Source organism: Salvia splendens, chromosome 9 (assembly GCF_004379255.2).
Source record: "Salvia splendens isolate huo1 chromosome 9, SspV2, whole genome shotgun sequence".
NCBI classification, from domain to species: domain Eukaryota; kingdom Viridiplantae; phylum Streptophyta; class Magnoliopsida; order Lamiales; family Lamiaceae; genus Salvia; species Salvia splendens.
Genome location: NC_056040.1, coordinates 29,086,444 through 29,104,466, shown reverse-complemented (window position 1 = coordinate 29,104,466; position 18,023 = coordinate 29,086,444). Strand labels below are relative to the sequence as shown.

The window sequence follows — 18,023 nt, the reverse complement described above, 5'->3', positions numbered from 1 at the left end:
AATAGAATTTGTCTAAATAATCTGCTAAATAGATCAAATTTATGTGATCATTAAATGTTGCACGCTTCCGCTGCCAACCCCTTCAATAAATGTCCATTAATTAATTAAAGTCTTCTATGGACTTAATTAATTTACATATTATCAATTCCAAAAGTGGACTTTGCAAGAAACACTTATTTATTATTCATGAAATAATTAAATTTCAACTGGCCGGTTTTCGAATAATAAAACTTTTTTCAAGCTCCTCTTGAGGACATTATCAAACGAGACTCACCTCGCGCACGATTCAACATAATAGCAATCCTAGCACCGCTAGATATTAATCACCACTACCCAATATATCAGGATTATTAGGTTGCGAAAAACTCGCACCTTTTGATAAATCAAAGTAGTGCATAATCAATACCGTATGCTCAATGCTAACGTATGTATATTAAGAAATAGTATTTTATCAAGACCTAGTCTTTCAGTAGATAGCATAAAGACACGTCTTGTTGTTAGATTCATTTAGTGATATACCACACCAACGTCATCTTATTTCAACAAGGCTTAGAAATAATCGGACTGACGTTGCAACCTTTCGCGATAGGTAGCCAAAGCCTATCTAGGTTGTGAAATTCTTCTTTTTCTTTTGCAAAGCATTGCATAGAACCGACAGTAGTTACCTTAAAGTGGACGACCCCCACAACCAGTCTACTAAGCAAAAGACTTAGGCTTTGTTTACTTCTTATGCATTTAAATGTTTATAAAACATCTTATAAACGCACAAGCAAACACAATGTAATAATATAATGATTCTATTCGTGCAAACTGTTCGAATAATATTGAATCGGGTTAAAAGTGAATTGTAGAGTTTTCCGTATACAAGCAAGATTATATTCACGCGAACTTGCTCGAAACATGCTTTTCAGCATACTAAACCTAACATATCAACCATTCCGAGCTTTCGTAGATTCTTGAATAAAAGCCACAAAAGCTTATTCTTATCTGACAAATGAAGCAGGAGGAGCACAAAATGTTGGTTTTACTCTTCAGGGTTGTAAAATATTTTTACAATCAAAACGAATGAACTTAATAAGTATAGGAGATTGTCAAAGTCTTATGAGGCACTTACAGTTCTTACAAACTAGTGGAAGTAATCTATTCTACTCTTTTCAAGTTGATGACCAAAATAGAATGACTAATTTTTTCTGGTGTGATGGTGCTTCAAGAATTGATTATGATTACTTTGGTGATGTTTTAGTGTTCGACACCATGTATCGTACAAACAAATACAACATGGTATGTGCGCCTTTTGTGGGGTCAATAACCATTGGAGAAATGTCTTATTTGGTTGTGCTTTCATGTTAGATGAGACAATAGCCTCATTTATTTGGGTGTTCGAGACGTTCATGGAGGTAATGGGGAGCAAAGCACCTAAAACAATATTTACTGATCAAGATAGTGCAATGGCCAATGCTAGTGGCAAGGTTTTTCCGAACATCAGCCATCGCTTATGTGTTTGGCATATCTCTAAAAATGCCACTCAACATATTTCGCATCGTCTTTCAGATTCTCAATTTATGGCGAAGTTCAATAAAATGTTGTATGAAGTTGAAATGGAGAATGAAATGGAGCAGCTTTGGAGAGATCTATGTGACGAATGGAATGTTGTTGAAAATAAGTGGTTGTGTAATATGTACTTGATACGTCATAAATGGTGGCATGCATTCAATCGTGATAAATTTTCGGCCGGTATAAGATCTACGCAGAGGAGTGAAAGCACAAACAATGTTTTTAAACATTTTTCTTGTAAGACAATGACATAACTGAGTTTGTTAGTCATTATGAGAAGTAAGCAGAAAAGATGTGTGAGAATCAAGCTACTGATGATTTCGAATGTATTCAAGGGGTGCCAAGAATTGGTGTGGATTGTGGTATTTTGAGGCAAGCGGCATAAGTGTATACTATTAAGATATTCAAGAAATTTCAAGCCGAGAATTTTGAAGGTTTATCATGGCATGTGACAAGTTCAAAGCATGAAGGTGGAATTTACACTTACACCTTGAGGAAGGAATTTGGTCATTTGGAGAATTATGTGAGTTTTGGTTCAAATAATACTACCATCTTGTGCACATGCAAGTTGTTTCATTTATTGGGGTGGTTATGTTGTCATGCATTAAAGGTAATGAATAATCATCTCAATGTGACTACTATTCATGTGCAATACATATTGAAGAGGTGGACGAAAAGTGCTAAATGATGAAAGTGGTTCATGCTCCTTAGAACTTTTCACCTAAAGGAGTTAATGCGCCAATCTTTTGATGTCATGAGCTTAAGTGTTCATGACGTTGAAACCGTCAAAATTGAAAAAAAGAGACCCCAAGAGCTTGATGTTGAGATCAGAAATTATATCTCCTCAAGCGATAACCACGCCATGAGAATTGAGGATAATGATGCTCCTCAGTATAGTCCAACTCAGATTCTTGATCCTCTTAAGAAAAAGTCGAAGGGAATGACAAATTCTAGAATGAAGAGTGTCATAGAGAAGCGAAAGAAGGGCAAATCATTGAAAGGTAAAGGACCTTTGCAACAATTTCATGGCATAAATGCTATAAACCAACCACCAATTGGAATAGGAATTTTCACATGAATCCAAGCCACCGATATACGGTATGTTCGTGATTTATGCTTATCAACTTATATATGTGTACGTATACATCACATTTTTATTGATTTGTTGTCATATAATTTAATAGGGTACACCAACTTATATGGCCTCAATTCAATCGGGTTATGCCCAACCTATCTCCTTTACTTCATTATTGACTCAGGTATAGTTTTATGTTTATAAGATGATATATTCTATATATTTTAGTTTATCTTTTTAATTTATATACACGCTTTTCTCTTTTTGGCTTTATAGGACTATCAAAATGTGGCAAGTGTACCTCAAACTAAGTTTTCGAGTGATTGCCAACCATGATTTATCTCAAGTTCAGAAAAGTAATTCGAATTGGAGAGATTTGATTTGGATCCTGTTGCTATAATATTAAGAATGCACTTTGGAAGAGAGAATTGTGATCAGCTTAAGCTTGAATTAGTTTTTATTTCTTTTATTTACAAATAACTATCGAATAATTTTGATAGGATTAAACTTTTTGATTGGTGATCATTTTGACTATGGTTGTTTTTCTAAAATTTAATTTCTAAATACCATGACAATAATTTACTGTATTTTGTTCTTATAGTTTTTATGGTCTGTTGATGAAAATTAATATAATTAAGTACTTTTTGATCATCTCGTTATTATTAGCTACTGGCATTATATTTTAATATAGCATAAGAACATAATTTATATAGTAGTGACTAATATACACAAGTCATATAGATTACTGTTAAGCTATATAATCATAATTTATTGTGTTCAATGCTATCAATAAAAAAAGAAAGTATTCACGTGAAACGTGATTACACTCTATTATGTTTTTATATGGAGTATATATTATACGTAAATAATGAAATAGTTAGTTTACAATTGCAGCAATAATTTTTCTGTTGATGTAAAAGATATAGTGGGAGATTTAAGTCAGAACCTATATATTATGCATGGTGTATATATGGTTACGTATAATATTTATAGGAAAATTTATAATTTCCACATGAGAAATTTTGTTCCGTTAGCAGCATGAATACGTAATCTCCTAGCTGGAATTGGGGGCTTCTAAATTTTCATTTGTCAATATATTAGTGGTAGGACACCCCACATAATATTTCCAAGTCCATGGAATTTTTTTGCCATTAAGTGACGGAGTATTTTTATAGCCTCTTATATTAGGCACTAAATTATTACTACAAGAGAAATTCAATTTCAGTTTGTTAATTACGATAGATGAAGTGGTTGGCAAAGTTATGGAGTTATGTAGTGTGGGGAGGTCTATGGCTAAAGCGGCTATAATAAGTACACGTGGCACTATACTAATTGATCAATGTGCGTGTCCCTTATTTGACCACATCGTTGGATAAAAGCATCAGCAGTGGAGCAGAATTTCCCATGGAATTCAAAAAACACCTCATGTCATGTCATACGGACTTCCTACTGCTCTGCCACGTCATACAGAATTTCCACTGCACAGTAGCGGAATTCCCAGCTAAAAAAATATATTTAATGAAAAAAGCGGAATTCCGCTGGCGTCAAAGCAATGGCGGATGTCTGCACGGAATTCCCCGCGGAACTGCGAATTCCTTTGCGGAATTCTGTATCCGTGCCTGGGATGCGCAATGTGGGAATTCCGCGTGGACGTCCGTCATTGTTGATGCTCTAAGAATAAGATGACGCAAGCATATATTTTCGTGTTACTCCAGTTTTGAAATTAGGTTTTTTCTTTCCGTTGAAGTTATTTATTGAAATGAAAGCAATTTTGGATGATAAATTAAGAATTCAACATACTGTCATTGATAAACTATTTCATTTATGTAAAAGAGATATAGTAAAACTAAAAGTTAAAAACCATTGTCGAAAATAGGTGTCGTTTTTCCAATGATATTTTATTATTACATAACTGTGGCATCGAATTAACTATTTTTTTTCCCTTGTGTTCCAAAGTAACTAAGTCATTCTTTGTGAGTTGTTCTATGATAATTGAATTATTTCATTCTTAGCCAAAAACTTTATTCTTACTTTTATTTTATTCTCTTTTATATTACTCTTTTCACTTTGTTCAACTATCTTAGAACACGGGAAATGGTACATACTTTCCAATTAAAAAGATACAGTTTTCTTTTTAGTTTGTTCCAACTAAGATTATAATTTTTATTTTTAATAATTTTCTCTTTTCAATTAATACACTTAACCATTTTTGTCTCTCTAATTAAATGTTTAACTATATTAATTTCTTCATTTAATACTCTTTCTCACTCCAATTAATCTTATTAAATAGGGAAGTCCTAAAATTCGTGCCACATAAAAAATGTGTAAATTTAGGGATGGAATAGTTTAGTGATTTTTATCCAATTAATATCTTAAAATGAATTATTTGGATAGAGAAAAGTAGGATGACAATAGGCACCACACCGGATTCTCAATCTGTCTCATCCCCATTAGGTGTCCACGTGTAGGCCGAAGGTACAAATGTGTACTCACAAACAACTCCCCTTCGAACACGGAAGGAACCTCTTCATAAAATCGCCCTCACCTCAACTCAACAATAAATGGACCTAAAATCGCCCACCACCGCCGCAGAGATTATGCACAGCATCAGGAAATACGATCTGCTGACGCCTGTCAAGCTCAAGGAGGAGCCTCTCATCGTGTCTCACGAAGAAAGCGAGAAGAGCCTCAATGGCCCCACGCCGTTTCTGAGGAAGACATTTGAGATGGTGGATGATCCCGCCACGGATTCCGTAATTTCCTGGACTCCCGCCAACAACAGCTTCATTGTTTGGGATCCTCACCGGTTTTCCACTGATTTGCTGCCTTCGCACTTCAAACACTGCAATTTTTCTAGCTTCATTCGCCAGCTTAATACCTATGTCAGTGAGTTTGATGCCAATTACTGTTTTGTGCTTCTTGATTATCGTTTTGTTGTTTCGAATCATCACCTTCCTTTTTCTCACTGCTGCTTTCAACTTAATTAGGTTATTTGTTGCATCTACAAATTGGGAACTACTTTTCCGTCCCACAATAATTGTCCACCTTGACTCTTTTAATGGGACGGAGGGAGTAATTTTGTTTATTCAGATTTTTTTGTGGATGTTATGAACTTAATTGTGCTGAAGTCTGTTTCAGTGTGTGTGTGTGTATAAGTATGATATACTTTGGGTTTTACTAAGATGATGTGATGGAATCTAATGACAGAGGTTTAGGAAGATCGATTCAGACAGATGGGAGTTTGCGAACGAAGGGTTCGAGAAGGGTAAGAAGCATCTGCTGAAGCACATCACGAGGCGAAAGCAGAAACAATCTTGGATGGATGCATCAGCCAAGTACGGGGCGGAGGCAGAGCTCGAGAGTCTGCAAAAGGAGGTGTTGAAGCTAAGGCAGCAGCAAGAGATGACGCAGAGTTACGTGGCAGCTGTTGAGAAGCGTCTTCGTATCACTGAAACAAAGCAGAAACAAACCGCCCTCTTCTTGATCAAGCTAATGGAGAATCCTCAGCTTCTTCAGCTCATCACTGAGAAGGTGAAGAAGAATATGAGGCCATATGGAAGTGGACAGGTCTTGAAAAAGAGGAGGCTGATGGACGAGAGCTGTGATGATGACTCGAGCTCCTCGGAGACTACTCGAGATGATTTTGTCCTGTGGGAGAAACTATTGGAGGATGACATGATATATGAGGACGAGGACGAGGAGGATGATGAGACACACAAATGTGATATTTTGCCCGTGGAATGTGGGGCACAGATGAGCGGCCTCGTCGAGCTAGTGGCATCGATTGCTTAGTCGAGTAGGAGATCAATACATACAAGGATTGAAGTAGGATACACAAAGAAATGGGGATTTCTGTAAATGTGGGCTTTGGTAGAGGAAGAGTAGATTTTGTATGAATGCTTTGGCTACACTTTCAATTCTACTATTTCTTTCATATGGTATAGCCGGTGAAGTTTGTGTTAGTGTTATATGGAAGCAGCAATTGTAGACCTCTCTCTCTCTCAATAGTTTACATAGATGCATTTGCATAATATTTGAAGATTTCTCAAGATGAATAACAGTTTAGTACTATCGTCGTCCAAGCCTAAGCGCGAAGATTCTTTTTCGCATGTGTTTTAAAAAAATAATACCCCAATAAATAGTTAAAAGAAGAAAAAATATAGTAGAAGAGACTCTCTTCTACATTATTCTTTCTTATTTTACTTTCTCTTTACTTAAATTATTTATTATCATTTTTTCAAAGCACGAGTGAAGAAGATGAAACGTCTCGCTTAGGCTGGGAAGAAGGAGATGAAACATCTCGCTTAGGCTGGGAAGAAGGGAGTAGTATATTTTTGGCTCGTATTGTAGCAGTACATTGTAAGAGTCTCACCCACAACTGAGAAATGCAGCTTGCAGAATATTTCCATGCACATTATGTAAATGATTGGCTAATCAAATCTATCTTGCTCCAAATTGAGTAAGTTGTTGAGAAGTACTCCAACTCCTCCTCATCTAGCTCTTCAAAAGCATCTAATATATCACAAATCATCTAACTGCACAAGAATACAACATTCATAGGGTATTTTGTAAAATTTGAAATACCACAACCATTGTGTTTGTTTCTCAGCATAAAAAAAGAATTTCAATCTGTGTCTTCCTTGGGGCGACCTGAATTCTTCTTTGGATGGATGGTCTCAATAAGAGCTTCGATTTCTTCTTTTGCTCGTTCGAACACGTTTGGACCTCTAACATCATCAATATCATCACTTTTTCCCTGCTTCTCTCGGTCCTTCCATTCTGCCACCAAAATTAAGGTTCATCATTTTTCACAACTAACAGTCCTCACCCTCATCCCACATAAACTAATTAACAAACTGGACCAAGATTACTACTTCAAATGCACAAAATGGCAATTCTTTTTTTTTGGTACAACGATGATTGTCACTAACACTGGAAGAATAAATGTGAAACCAAATAATTTGGGTAAAGCTGATAGCATGCATACAAGAGGGGAAGAGAACAAAGGCTAACAAAACAATATTTAAGTCAGCCAGCTGCCAAAAGAGGAGGAGAAACAATGTAGCAACATGTGGCAACGGTTAAACGCAGCAGTTGAAGGAAGTTATCATCACCCCCAAGACAGTTGCATGACCATTACATCATCCTAAAAGATGGTGCTTCCCCAGTCAATATTCGGCCTTATCATTATGCTTCTTTACAACAAGGAAGCCATGGAACCAATGGTGGCGGAAATGCTTCAATTGGGCGTTAAACGTAACAACTCTAGTCCTTATGCGAGCCTGGTTGTTCTAGTTAGAAAGAATGATGGATCTTAGCGCATGTGCATTGATTATAGGGCCCTAAATAACATCACCATTAAGGATAAATATCCGATACCCCTCATTAAAGAATTGATGGACGAATTGGGCTCCGCATGTTGGTTTTCTAAGATTGATTTGCGATCCGGGTTTTGGCAGGTCCATATGGCCGAAGGTGACATTCCTGAAACAACATCAAGACCAACAAGGCCATTATAAGTATTTCGTCAAGCCGTTTGGCTTGACGAACACGGCGACCACTTTTCAAGGATTGATGAATATTTTTTTCATGCTCTTCCTTTGGAAATTTGTCCTTTTTTCAATGATATCATGATCTATAGTTGTGATAAGGAGGAGCATGTGGAGTAGGTTTTTGAGCTCATGTGCTACCACAGCATGTTGGCTAAATGCTTGAAGTGCGCCTTCGGTAGCCGACAGATTGAGTATCTCAGCCATGTGATCTTAGCCCGAGGTGTGGCCACGGATATGCAAAAGATAGAAGTCGTTGCTTCTTGGTCGATTACTAAAAATGCAAAAGAAAGAAGTCGTTGCTCCTTTGTTCCTAAGCAATAAAAAAATCAAAGGATTCATTTAAATGCTTATGCTTTCTCCCCTGCAATTGGAGGCCCATCCTTTCTTTATCATTTTCTATGAAGTATCTCATGAAAAGAACTCATTCTTTTTAACACCCTTCTCTACTTTAGTGCAACATCAAGCACTTCGTATGTTGAATTCCACCTAATTTTCATATCCATAGGCACGGTTGATACACTAGAAAACTTGGCTAGTACAACAAACTCCCTATATTTGCTCAATCTAGCTGGACAAGAATGAAGAAGCACAATTGCATTCCTGATAGACTCGATTGAAGAATTAAGCTCTTTTAATTCACCATTTATAATCAAGGTAAGAATATGACAAACACATCTCAAATATAAATATTTTCCATCAAACAACAATTTTTGTTCAATACTAATTCTTTCTTTTAAGTAATCAATTGCACTACCGTTCAAAGAAACATTTTCAACCACGATCGAATACACTTTTTATATCCCCATTTTCTCAAACAAACATCAATCATATTGTCAATTTCTTTTCCAACATGACTTTTGATATATGTGAAGTTAATTATTATTTTTTGCAACTTTAAATAACTATCTAAAAAGTTAGTTGTGAAAATCATGTAATTAATATTCAATAGATATCCAAGTGTCATTTGCACTGATCACCCTTAAATCCATTAAGCACATTTGAATTTTTGTTTTCTCTTCTAAGGGTGAGCATTACTATTGACATTTGAACATTTATTCAAAACATTAATTACATGATTGGAAGTTGCACAAAAGAATAATTAACTTCACAAAAACCACAAGTCACATTGGGAAGAAGTTGGCAAGATGATTGAGGGTTTATTTGACAGAATGTGGGATAGAAAAACTATTTTCGAACGTGGTTGGTAATGTATCTTCGAATGATAGTGCAATAGATTACTTGATTATAAAAATAAGCATTGAAAAAACTTTGTTGTTTGACGAAAAATATTTGCATTTGAGATGTGCTTCTCATATAGTACTTAACTTAATTGATAAGGATGGATTGAAAGAGCTTAATTCTTTAATTAAGTCTATCTGGAATGCAGTTGTGTTTCTTCATTCTTTGTGGAGTTTGTTGTACTAGCCAAGTTTTCTAGTGTATCAACTATGCCTATGGATGTGAAAACTAAGTGGAATTCAACTTATAAAATACTTAATGTTGCACTAAAGTATAGAAGGGTGTTTGAAAGAATGAGTTCCTCTCATGAGATATTTTCATGAAAATAATGGAAAGGGTAAAGAAAGGATTGGCAGAATGCAAAAGCATTTGTGCACTTTCTCAAGAATTTCTAGGATGCTATTTTAGAGTTAAGGCGTCAAAAACTCCTACATCACATTTAATTTCAATTTCAATGTTTGCTATACAGATTGAGATTGAGAAAATTGGGGTCAAAGTGTATGAATGGTCGACGATGAAAATTGTCGACCATGAAGGTGGGCAACTAGGTGTGGTGGCCGAAGTCGTGGTGAGAGGGAGGTGAGGGCAACAGAGGTTAAGTTTAGTGGTTCTAGGGGTTTGGAAGGAGGAGAGTGGTATATATATGCATCATAAGATTTTTCTACTTCTTTTAATTTATTTAGTTGTTATTGTGTTAGAGATAAATTATCTTTTAGAGATTGATATTGTTTAGAGTCTAGTATTTATCTTTTAGAGTTATATTCATGTTGGAGTTTTTTATAGTCTTATTAATAAGGCTTTGTTTTCTATTTTTGCAGTGTTTAGAAATAAATTTAGTTCAATTGTTTTTGTTGTGACCTTTTCAGAGGATGACCTATCATATGAGGAGTATTCATTTATCTATGCATTTTCTCTCTTTGTTTTCTTTATTGTCTGCTCTTTCTTTATTCTCTGCTCTCTATTATTTTCCAACATTATTGTTATCATGCCAATTGTAAGATATGCTTCGTATGCTAAGATATTAAGGAATGCTTATGGTACTTCGCTTATCACTTTGTATCAGAGAAGAAGATTCAGGATTAAATCACACATCTAAGTTTTTTTTTTGGATGTACAATTTCATGTATATTGAGAAAGCCATGAAGATTTACCTAAACGTGCATCCTGCATGACACAACCCGATAGTCAAAATTTATTGTGGGTCATTTATAATCGAAATATGAAATATTGACTACCTCTCCTCTGTGCAATTACCCTAAGGTCGGGGCATTTTCAAATAAAACACTAAAACGATAAGACAATATCGAATATTTACCTTTAATAAAACAAAGATACAACAACAGCCGAAGAAGACAAAAACAAAATCAATCTGAAAATGCCTTGGACAACAAAGCACAAGATCACGTATGCTCTCTTTTCAAAATGTGAGGCTAGAGATCTCTTTTACATAATCGCCCCGTGCCCCTAACAACACTGCTGATCCCATAACAACTTAGCAAAAACTGTGAACTAATCAAACACATCAAGAGATCAACTCATGGGAAGGTCTAATTAGAATGTTACACAAGTGAGAGTAAGGGTACTTGAATTTCGTATACAGCAAGCTTTCTAAATAATATTTCTCAACACCTAATGGTTTGAATAACTCCGTTTATATAATAGCTAAAGGGTTATGCTAGATCCGCGATGATGTATATGTAAGCCATGTGTTTGATAACCCATCAGGAGAGTTCAACGTATTTTGTGAGCCTAACCAGACCATTGCTACTAGGAAACTAAATGCTGGTAAAGATATGATTATCACGCCCGTAACATAAGAGCATACAAATGAATTCAGAAACAAGGAGCTTCTCTAGATCAAAAAAAAGAGAACTAATCACACACAATACAAGCATATTTCTAGATCAAAAAAAGAGAACTAATCACACACAATACAAGCATATTTCAGTTTGCAAATGCAGCCATAAAAATTCAAACAACCACATCACTACCTAAAGACATCAAAAAAAGCATATTCCAATTTCAGAGATCATACCTGAATGCAACTCTGACTTATCCGATTCTGCAGAGCTCTTCGTAGGAGTATTCCTGCAAACAACAACTCAGTATTCAGCAAACATACACAACACTCACACACTCTCATTAACTAGACAATCCAAACAAAAACCGCACATTCCCCCAACCTCGTCTCTCCATATGCGTGCGAATCATGACTCTTTGGATCCTTCTTGGGATGAATAGCCTCCACAATGGCCTCGATTTCCTCCTTCGCCCTCTCAAACACGTTGGGAGCCTTCACGTCACCGGTTGGAGTGTTGCAATCAATATCTTCCCGCATTCCATGAGTCTCCTTGTGATGCACATGCCAGTGTTTCCCACTCTGCAAAACTGCCTCAAACTCCTCCTTTGCCCTCTCAAACACATTGGGAGCCTTCACATCACCGCTCGGAGTGTTGGAATCGATATCATGAGTCTCCTTGTGATTCTCATGCCTGTGTATCCCATTGTGAACAACTGCCTCAAACTCTTCCTTTGCCCTCTCAAACACATTTGGCGCCTTCACATTTTTCCCTGATAAAAACCGCAACTTTCATACAAATTCAAACAATGATTTGCAAATCGCATGTAACAGGAGATGAATTTACTGGAACTTAATTTCTCACAAAATTGCTCATGATTTTGCGATCATAACCTAATTTTTTGAAATTGAATTCAGAAGTGGTACCTGGCGATGAAGGATACGATTTGGAATCGGCCATGAAAAAATTCTTCGATTTCTCTCTTCTTTTCCCGAAACTTTCTGGATTGGATTTCTGATCAAAAGTATATTAGAAAAATTGAATTGGGAGAGAATAAAAATCAAAGATTCTGGTTAGAAAAGTCTGTGGACCAGAACACGCGGCCATTTTCTATTTGCAGTCATTTAGGGTTTAATACAGAAAGGAAAAAAAAATCTAATTGTATAATGGATGATGGGCTAATAAATAATAAACTTATTAATCAAAGAGTTATTGAAAGTTTAGACTCGCTTCAAGGAGCTCTTCAATTTTTCTTCATTGAAAGTTTAGGCTCTTATCAAGGAGTTCTTCAATTTTTGTTGACGGTTTTAACTCCTATCAAGGAGTCAATCTAGACAGTTTTAACTCGTGTCCGGGAGCTTGTCTAAACAGCTTTTACTCATATTTAGGAGCTATCTTAGATAGTTTTAACTCATATCTAGGAGTCATCTTAGACAGTTTTGACTCTTGTCGAGGAGCTAATTTAGACAGTTTTGACTCTTGTCAAGGAGCTAATCTAGACAGTTTTTGCTCGTATCTAGGAGTCACTTCATTTTTTTCTGACTGACAGTTTTTACTCGTGTCGAGGAGCTCATTCACCTTTCTGACTGACAGTTTTTACTCGTGTCGAGGAGCTCATTCACCTTTGGACTAAATTTAATTTGCAGCCCAAAGCTTAATTTTGGAGGACCATTCCCAGCCCAGTTGGCTGCCTCCTTCCTTGATTTTTTTTCTGCAGGGGTTTTCTCTCTTTTTTTTCTATAGAGACAGCGATCGATCCACATGATCGAACCTGCTTCGATACCATGTTAGAAAATATAATGCAGAAAATAAAAGATTACAAAAAATAAAAGATTATTGCGGAAAGTAAAAGACGGGGAGAACTTTAAAGACTACATTGTGAATGACTTGAATTGAATTCTCTCGATGATTACACAACCTTTTGTAAGCTCTAATTCTAGCTATACATGGAAAATATATTCTAATTATACTAATATCCTTTTATTTGATTTTCCATAATCTTTAATTGATTTCTGATAAACTCGTGGTTTAGCAAGTATTTTGGGTGTTTAACGTGAATACTTCAGTGTTTTGTAGCATATTACTTGAGTTTGCATCCATTATCCACTACTTTAGTATTTTGATGAGTTCGTCGAGTGTTTGGAGCTAAAACAGGTGAAAATGACTTGAAAACGAGCTTGGAAGAGGATTACAAAAGGAACGCCCGATCGGGCGTTCTTGCTTAAGAGAAACGCTTGCCCGGGCATTTGTGCAAAGGAGGGACCGAATCCAGAGAATTCACCCGACCGGGCACTACCCCTCGGAAGAATCGCCCGACCGGGCGATGTGAAGGAAGTATAGTTATCGACTGTTCGCCCGACCGGGCGTTTTGGAGACTTAAAATCGCCCGGCCGGGCGATGTGATCGGCGAGACTTAATTGCTATTATTTCCACCCCGAGTATAAAAGGAGACCTAGGTTTCGACACCAGGGACAATAGACACGCCCCCAGGAGCAGTTTTCACATTGGAGAGCAGGTTAAAGCGACAAAGAGTCCGATTCATCAACAAGGTTGAAGACGAAGACGATTTTCCCACTCAATCCACCTTTGGGAGTATCTTTATTAGTTTTCTTATGTTTAGTTCACTTTTCATGGATTTATCTTGTGAATTTGCATTGAATATGAGTAGCTAAATCCCTTGTAGAGTTTTGGTGAAGACTACAATGAACGCTTTTGATTAATTTAAGGAATTTTGATTACCTATGCTCTTGTGATTTCTTTGTTTCATTCTTGTGCTCTTTCAATTCAATTGCTTAGCTACCAATTGAGTTTGTTAACCTAGTTTTGAGTAATCGAGAGATACCTAATTAGGATTGATAAAAGAATGAACAACACCTAGATAATTTGCATTCGAGAGAAGGAATTCTAGAGTGAGGGCTTGAGCCTTTTGTTTTAAGGAGTTAATTGTGAAGTATTAGAAGGAGACTTCAATATTAATGGTTAATCAACGGGTTGGGTGCACTCGAGAGAGGGCTTAGCCTAGACTAGCGGCTTTCCTAGTAATCATAGAGACTTCAATTGGGTAATCGAAGTTGTTGAATTGTTCACTTTGTGTTCGTTGTAGTTGAATCTAAAGCTCTACTTCTTTCTCTTACATGAAACCTATCCTTTGTCGCGTGCTTTTAACTTGTTTATGTTTAATTGTTTTTCCAAGAATCAAACCAAACCTTTGAATCATCTAGATAGTAGTTAAAATCGGTCCGTGGTACTTGAGTTTATACTTTTTGTCTCTGTGGGATACGATACTCTTGCTTGCTTTGTGCTACACTAGCTCCGTACACTTGCGGGATTTTCTTGTGTTAAAATAAGTCGAGTCAAGTTTTTGGCGCCGTTGCCGGGGACAATTTGTGTTAATTTAGCTCAATATCGTGGTGAAGATAGAGATTACTAGTTTAGACTTTATTGCTTTAATTTTTACTTTATTTTTGAGCTCTCACATTGAGTTTTCTTGTTTCAGGTTGTATGCACACACGCTCTAGGGGTCTACCTTTAGAGCCAATCGATCTTGAGATCGAAGCATCCAACAGAAGGAGAAACGCTTTGAGAAGGCTAAATCAAAGGATCTGAGTCTCTTCTCCGGTCCAAAGACGATCACCTTCACCAGTTCAAGAAACACCGTCACCTACTCCGTCACCAGTTCACTCCCCTATTCAGTTTGAGCCACATAAACCTATCCTGATGGAGAACGGAGATGGGAATAATGTTCCACCACCTCCTCCAACGAATGCTCAGCTTCAACAACAACTCGAAGACTTGCAGAGGAGGTTAGATCAAAGGCAAAACGTGGTACCTGTCCAGAACATGTATGCCTATCATGGGGTGGCAAACCCACCCGTTGGCAACAATGTTAATGCCAACACATTTGAACTCAGGAGAGGACTACTTCAGATGGCGGAAAACAATGCTTTTAGAGGCCGACCCACAGAGGATCCTAACAAGCACCTCACTAAATTCATCCAGATCTGCAACACGACGAAGATAAATGGAGTCACAGATGAGCAGATCAGATTAAGGGTGTTCCCTTTTTCTCTGGAGGATGATGCCAAGGATTGCCTGGACAACATGGAGCCCAACTCCATTCGCACGTGGGAGTCCATGGTGGAAAAGTTCTTAGAAAAATACTACCCACCGAGTGAGGCGTTGAAGAGGCAGTATGAGATTATTTCGTTTGAGATGACTCCCCAAGGGGCTGATGAAGAGGTGCCCCAATCATGGGCTGAATCCGACGCATCAAGTCCTAGCATTCTATAGGGGGTGTCTGCCTGAAGCAAAGCGTGAACTGAACCTGAGCGCAGAAGGATCATTGCTGAAGAAGGGAGAAGCAGAGGCCATTGAAGTGATTGAGAGAGTGACATCTAATGATGAAGGCTGGAACAACGAGAGGAGCAGAGTACACAGGGTAGCCTCCGCCGCAGAGAGCAGCCATATGGACAACATGTATAAACAGATGGAACTCCTCCACAAGAAGATAGATCTCATGGGGATGGGACCGGCTTTGCAGGAGCAGCAAGAGGGTGTAGAGGATGTTAACTACATACACCAAGGGGGAAATAGATACTATAACAACTCCCGCCCCAATCAAGGGGGTGGAGGTTACTACCATTTTGGGAATAAGGCGCATCCTAACCTATCATATGGGAACCTCAACAATGCCCTGCAGCCACCACCGGGGTTCACCGTGTCTCAAGGAATGATCACTGAGCCGCAGAAGAAAAGTTCAGAGGACATATTGAATGCATTCATGACACAGTCACACAAGAACATGGAGCATTCCAATCAAAGGCTAGATAAGGTTGAGAATGATATGCACAGCATGGCAGTGCATATGAAGAGCCTAGAGATGCAAATGAGTCAGATTGCTCAAGCTATGAGCAGTCAGCATACGCCAGGGCAGTTCCCGGGACAACCAAAAGTAAACTCCAAAGATTGCAAGGTAATTCATTTGAGGAACGAGAAGAGTTATGAGGGTCCTTCTATGTCAGAAATCCCACCAAAGCCTACAGTTGAGTCCGAGAGTGTACTATTGGAAGAAGTAGAAGCGGAGGAAGTGGAGGAACCTAAAACATCACCGCCCGCAGTTCAACTCGAGGTGGGCACACCAGTCAAGCCATCAGAGGTTAGAGTACCATTTCCCCAAGTGTTGCAAAAGAAGAAGAACGATGAATAGTTCTCCAGATTCTGGGACATCTTCAAGAAAGTACAGATTAACATCCCACTTATTGAGGCACTTCAGCAAATGCCTGGGTATGTTAAATTTCTCAAGGATGCGGTCTCCAAGAAGAAGAAATGGGGACAACATGAGACCGTCAATTTGACGGAAAATTGTAGTGCAATTTTGCAAAGGAAGCTTCCGGCCAAGATGAAGGATCCAGGGAGTTTTACTATTGAGTGCACGATTGGAGACTGCTTTGTGGGGAATGCTCTATGTGACCTTGGAGCAAGCATCAACCTCATGCCATTGTCCTTATATAACAAGATGAAGATTGGTCCTTTGAAGCCCACCACTATCACGCTGCAGATGGCTGATAGATCTGTGTCCTATCCAATGGGCATTGCGGAGGATATATTGGTGAAAGTGAATGAGTTTGTTCTCCCAGCTGATTTTGTGATATTGGACATGGAAGAGGATAGAGTTGTACCTCTCATTTTAGGAAGACCTTTCCTAGCCACGGGGAAGGCCTTGATCGATGTTGATAATGGAGAGCTCACATTTCGCTTCAATGGTGAAAGTGTGACCTTTTCTATCTATGAGGCCTTGAAGAGGCATGATACAGACACAGGGGGAAGCTTGCAGCATTGCAATATAGTGACCGTGGTGGATGAGTGTGTTAGGAGGATGGCCTACATCAACTCTTCACAAGATCAACTAGAAGGGAGTATTTTTAATTCAATTTATTCTTCCCATCTTCCTGAATTGTTGAATACTAACCTTGAATTAATTGAGTTTGTAGGTGCTCTAGATTCAGGCAAGGAGATCCCTAGATCACGCCGTCAACAGTTCCTACCTCTTAGGGATGAAGAAGAAGATGGCAAGAAGGAAGAGAGAGACATGAAAGAGGAGTTGAAACCACTACCTCCACATTTGCAGTATGCATTTTTGGGAGAAAATGACACCCTTCCAGTAATTGTATCATCATCCCTCTCAAATTCTGAATTGGATAAAGTATTGAGGGTTCTTAGGAAATACAAAGGGGCAATTGGGTGGTCAATATAGGACTTGAAAGGAATAAGTCCAACAGTTTGTATGCATAGGATCCATCTTGAGGAGGATTATAAGCCTAAGGTCCAAAACCAAAGGAGACTTAATCCTATTATGCAGAATGTGGTGATGAAGGAGGTGATAAAGTGGTTAGATGCCGGTATTATATATGTCATTTCTGATAGTGAGTGGGTTAGCCCCACTCAAGTGGTAGCCAAAAAGGGGGGTACGACTGTAGTGAAGGGAGAGAATGATGAGATGATAGCCACTAGGACGGTCACCGGGTGGAGAACGTGTATCGACTATCGTGCTCTAAATGCTTCTACTAGGAAAGACCATTTCCCACTTCCCTTTATTGACCAAATGTTGGATAGGTTAGTTGGGCATGAGTATTACTGCTTCCTAGATGGGTATTCGGGGTACAATCAAATCCTTATAGCTCCCGAGGACCAACACAAGTCTGCCTTTGTATGCTCCTATGGTGTCTTTGCATATAGGAGAATGTCCTTCGGTCTGTGTAATGCCCCCGCTACCTTCCAAAGATGTATGATGTCCATATTCCATGA

General features: G+C 38.0%; 2 protein-coding genes across 2 annotated transcripts; one reads left to right on the top strand and one right to left on the bottom strand.

The window, feature by feature from the left end:
• Positions 1 to 5,119: 5,119 nt before the first annotated feature.
• Positions 5,120 to 6,616, top strand: LOC121748647 (heat stress transcription factor A-2-like). Its single transcript, XM_042143120.1, has 2 exons — positions 5,120 to 5,511; positions 5,837 to 6,616. The coding sequence occupies exons 1-2, from the start codon at positions 5,191 to 5,193 to the stop codon at positions 6,419 to 6,421; spliced, it is 906 nt and encodes a 301-aa protein (XP_041999054.1). The 5' UTR covers positions 5,120 to 5,190; the 3' UTR covers positions 6,422 to 6,616.
• Positions 6,617 to 7,008: 392 nt separating this feature from the next.
• Positions 7,009 to 12,337, bottom strand: LOC121748648. Its single transcript, XM_042143121.1, has 4 exons — positions 12,146 to 12,337; positions 11,604 to 11,991; positions 11,456 to 11,508; positions 7,009 to 7,408 (listed from the first exon to the last, which is right to left on the bottom strand). The coding sequence occupies exons 1-4, from the start codon at positions 12,177 to 12,179 to the stop codon at positions 7,254 to 7,256; spliced, it is 630 nt and encodes a 209-aa protein (XP_041999055.1). The 5' UTR covers positions 12,180 to 12,337; the 3' UTR covers positions 7,009 to 7,253.
• Between the last annotated feature and the right edge of the window lie 5,686 nt (positions 12,338 to 18,023).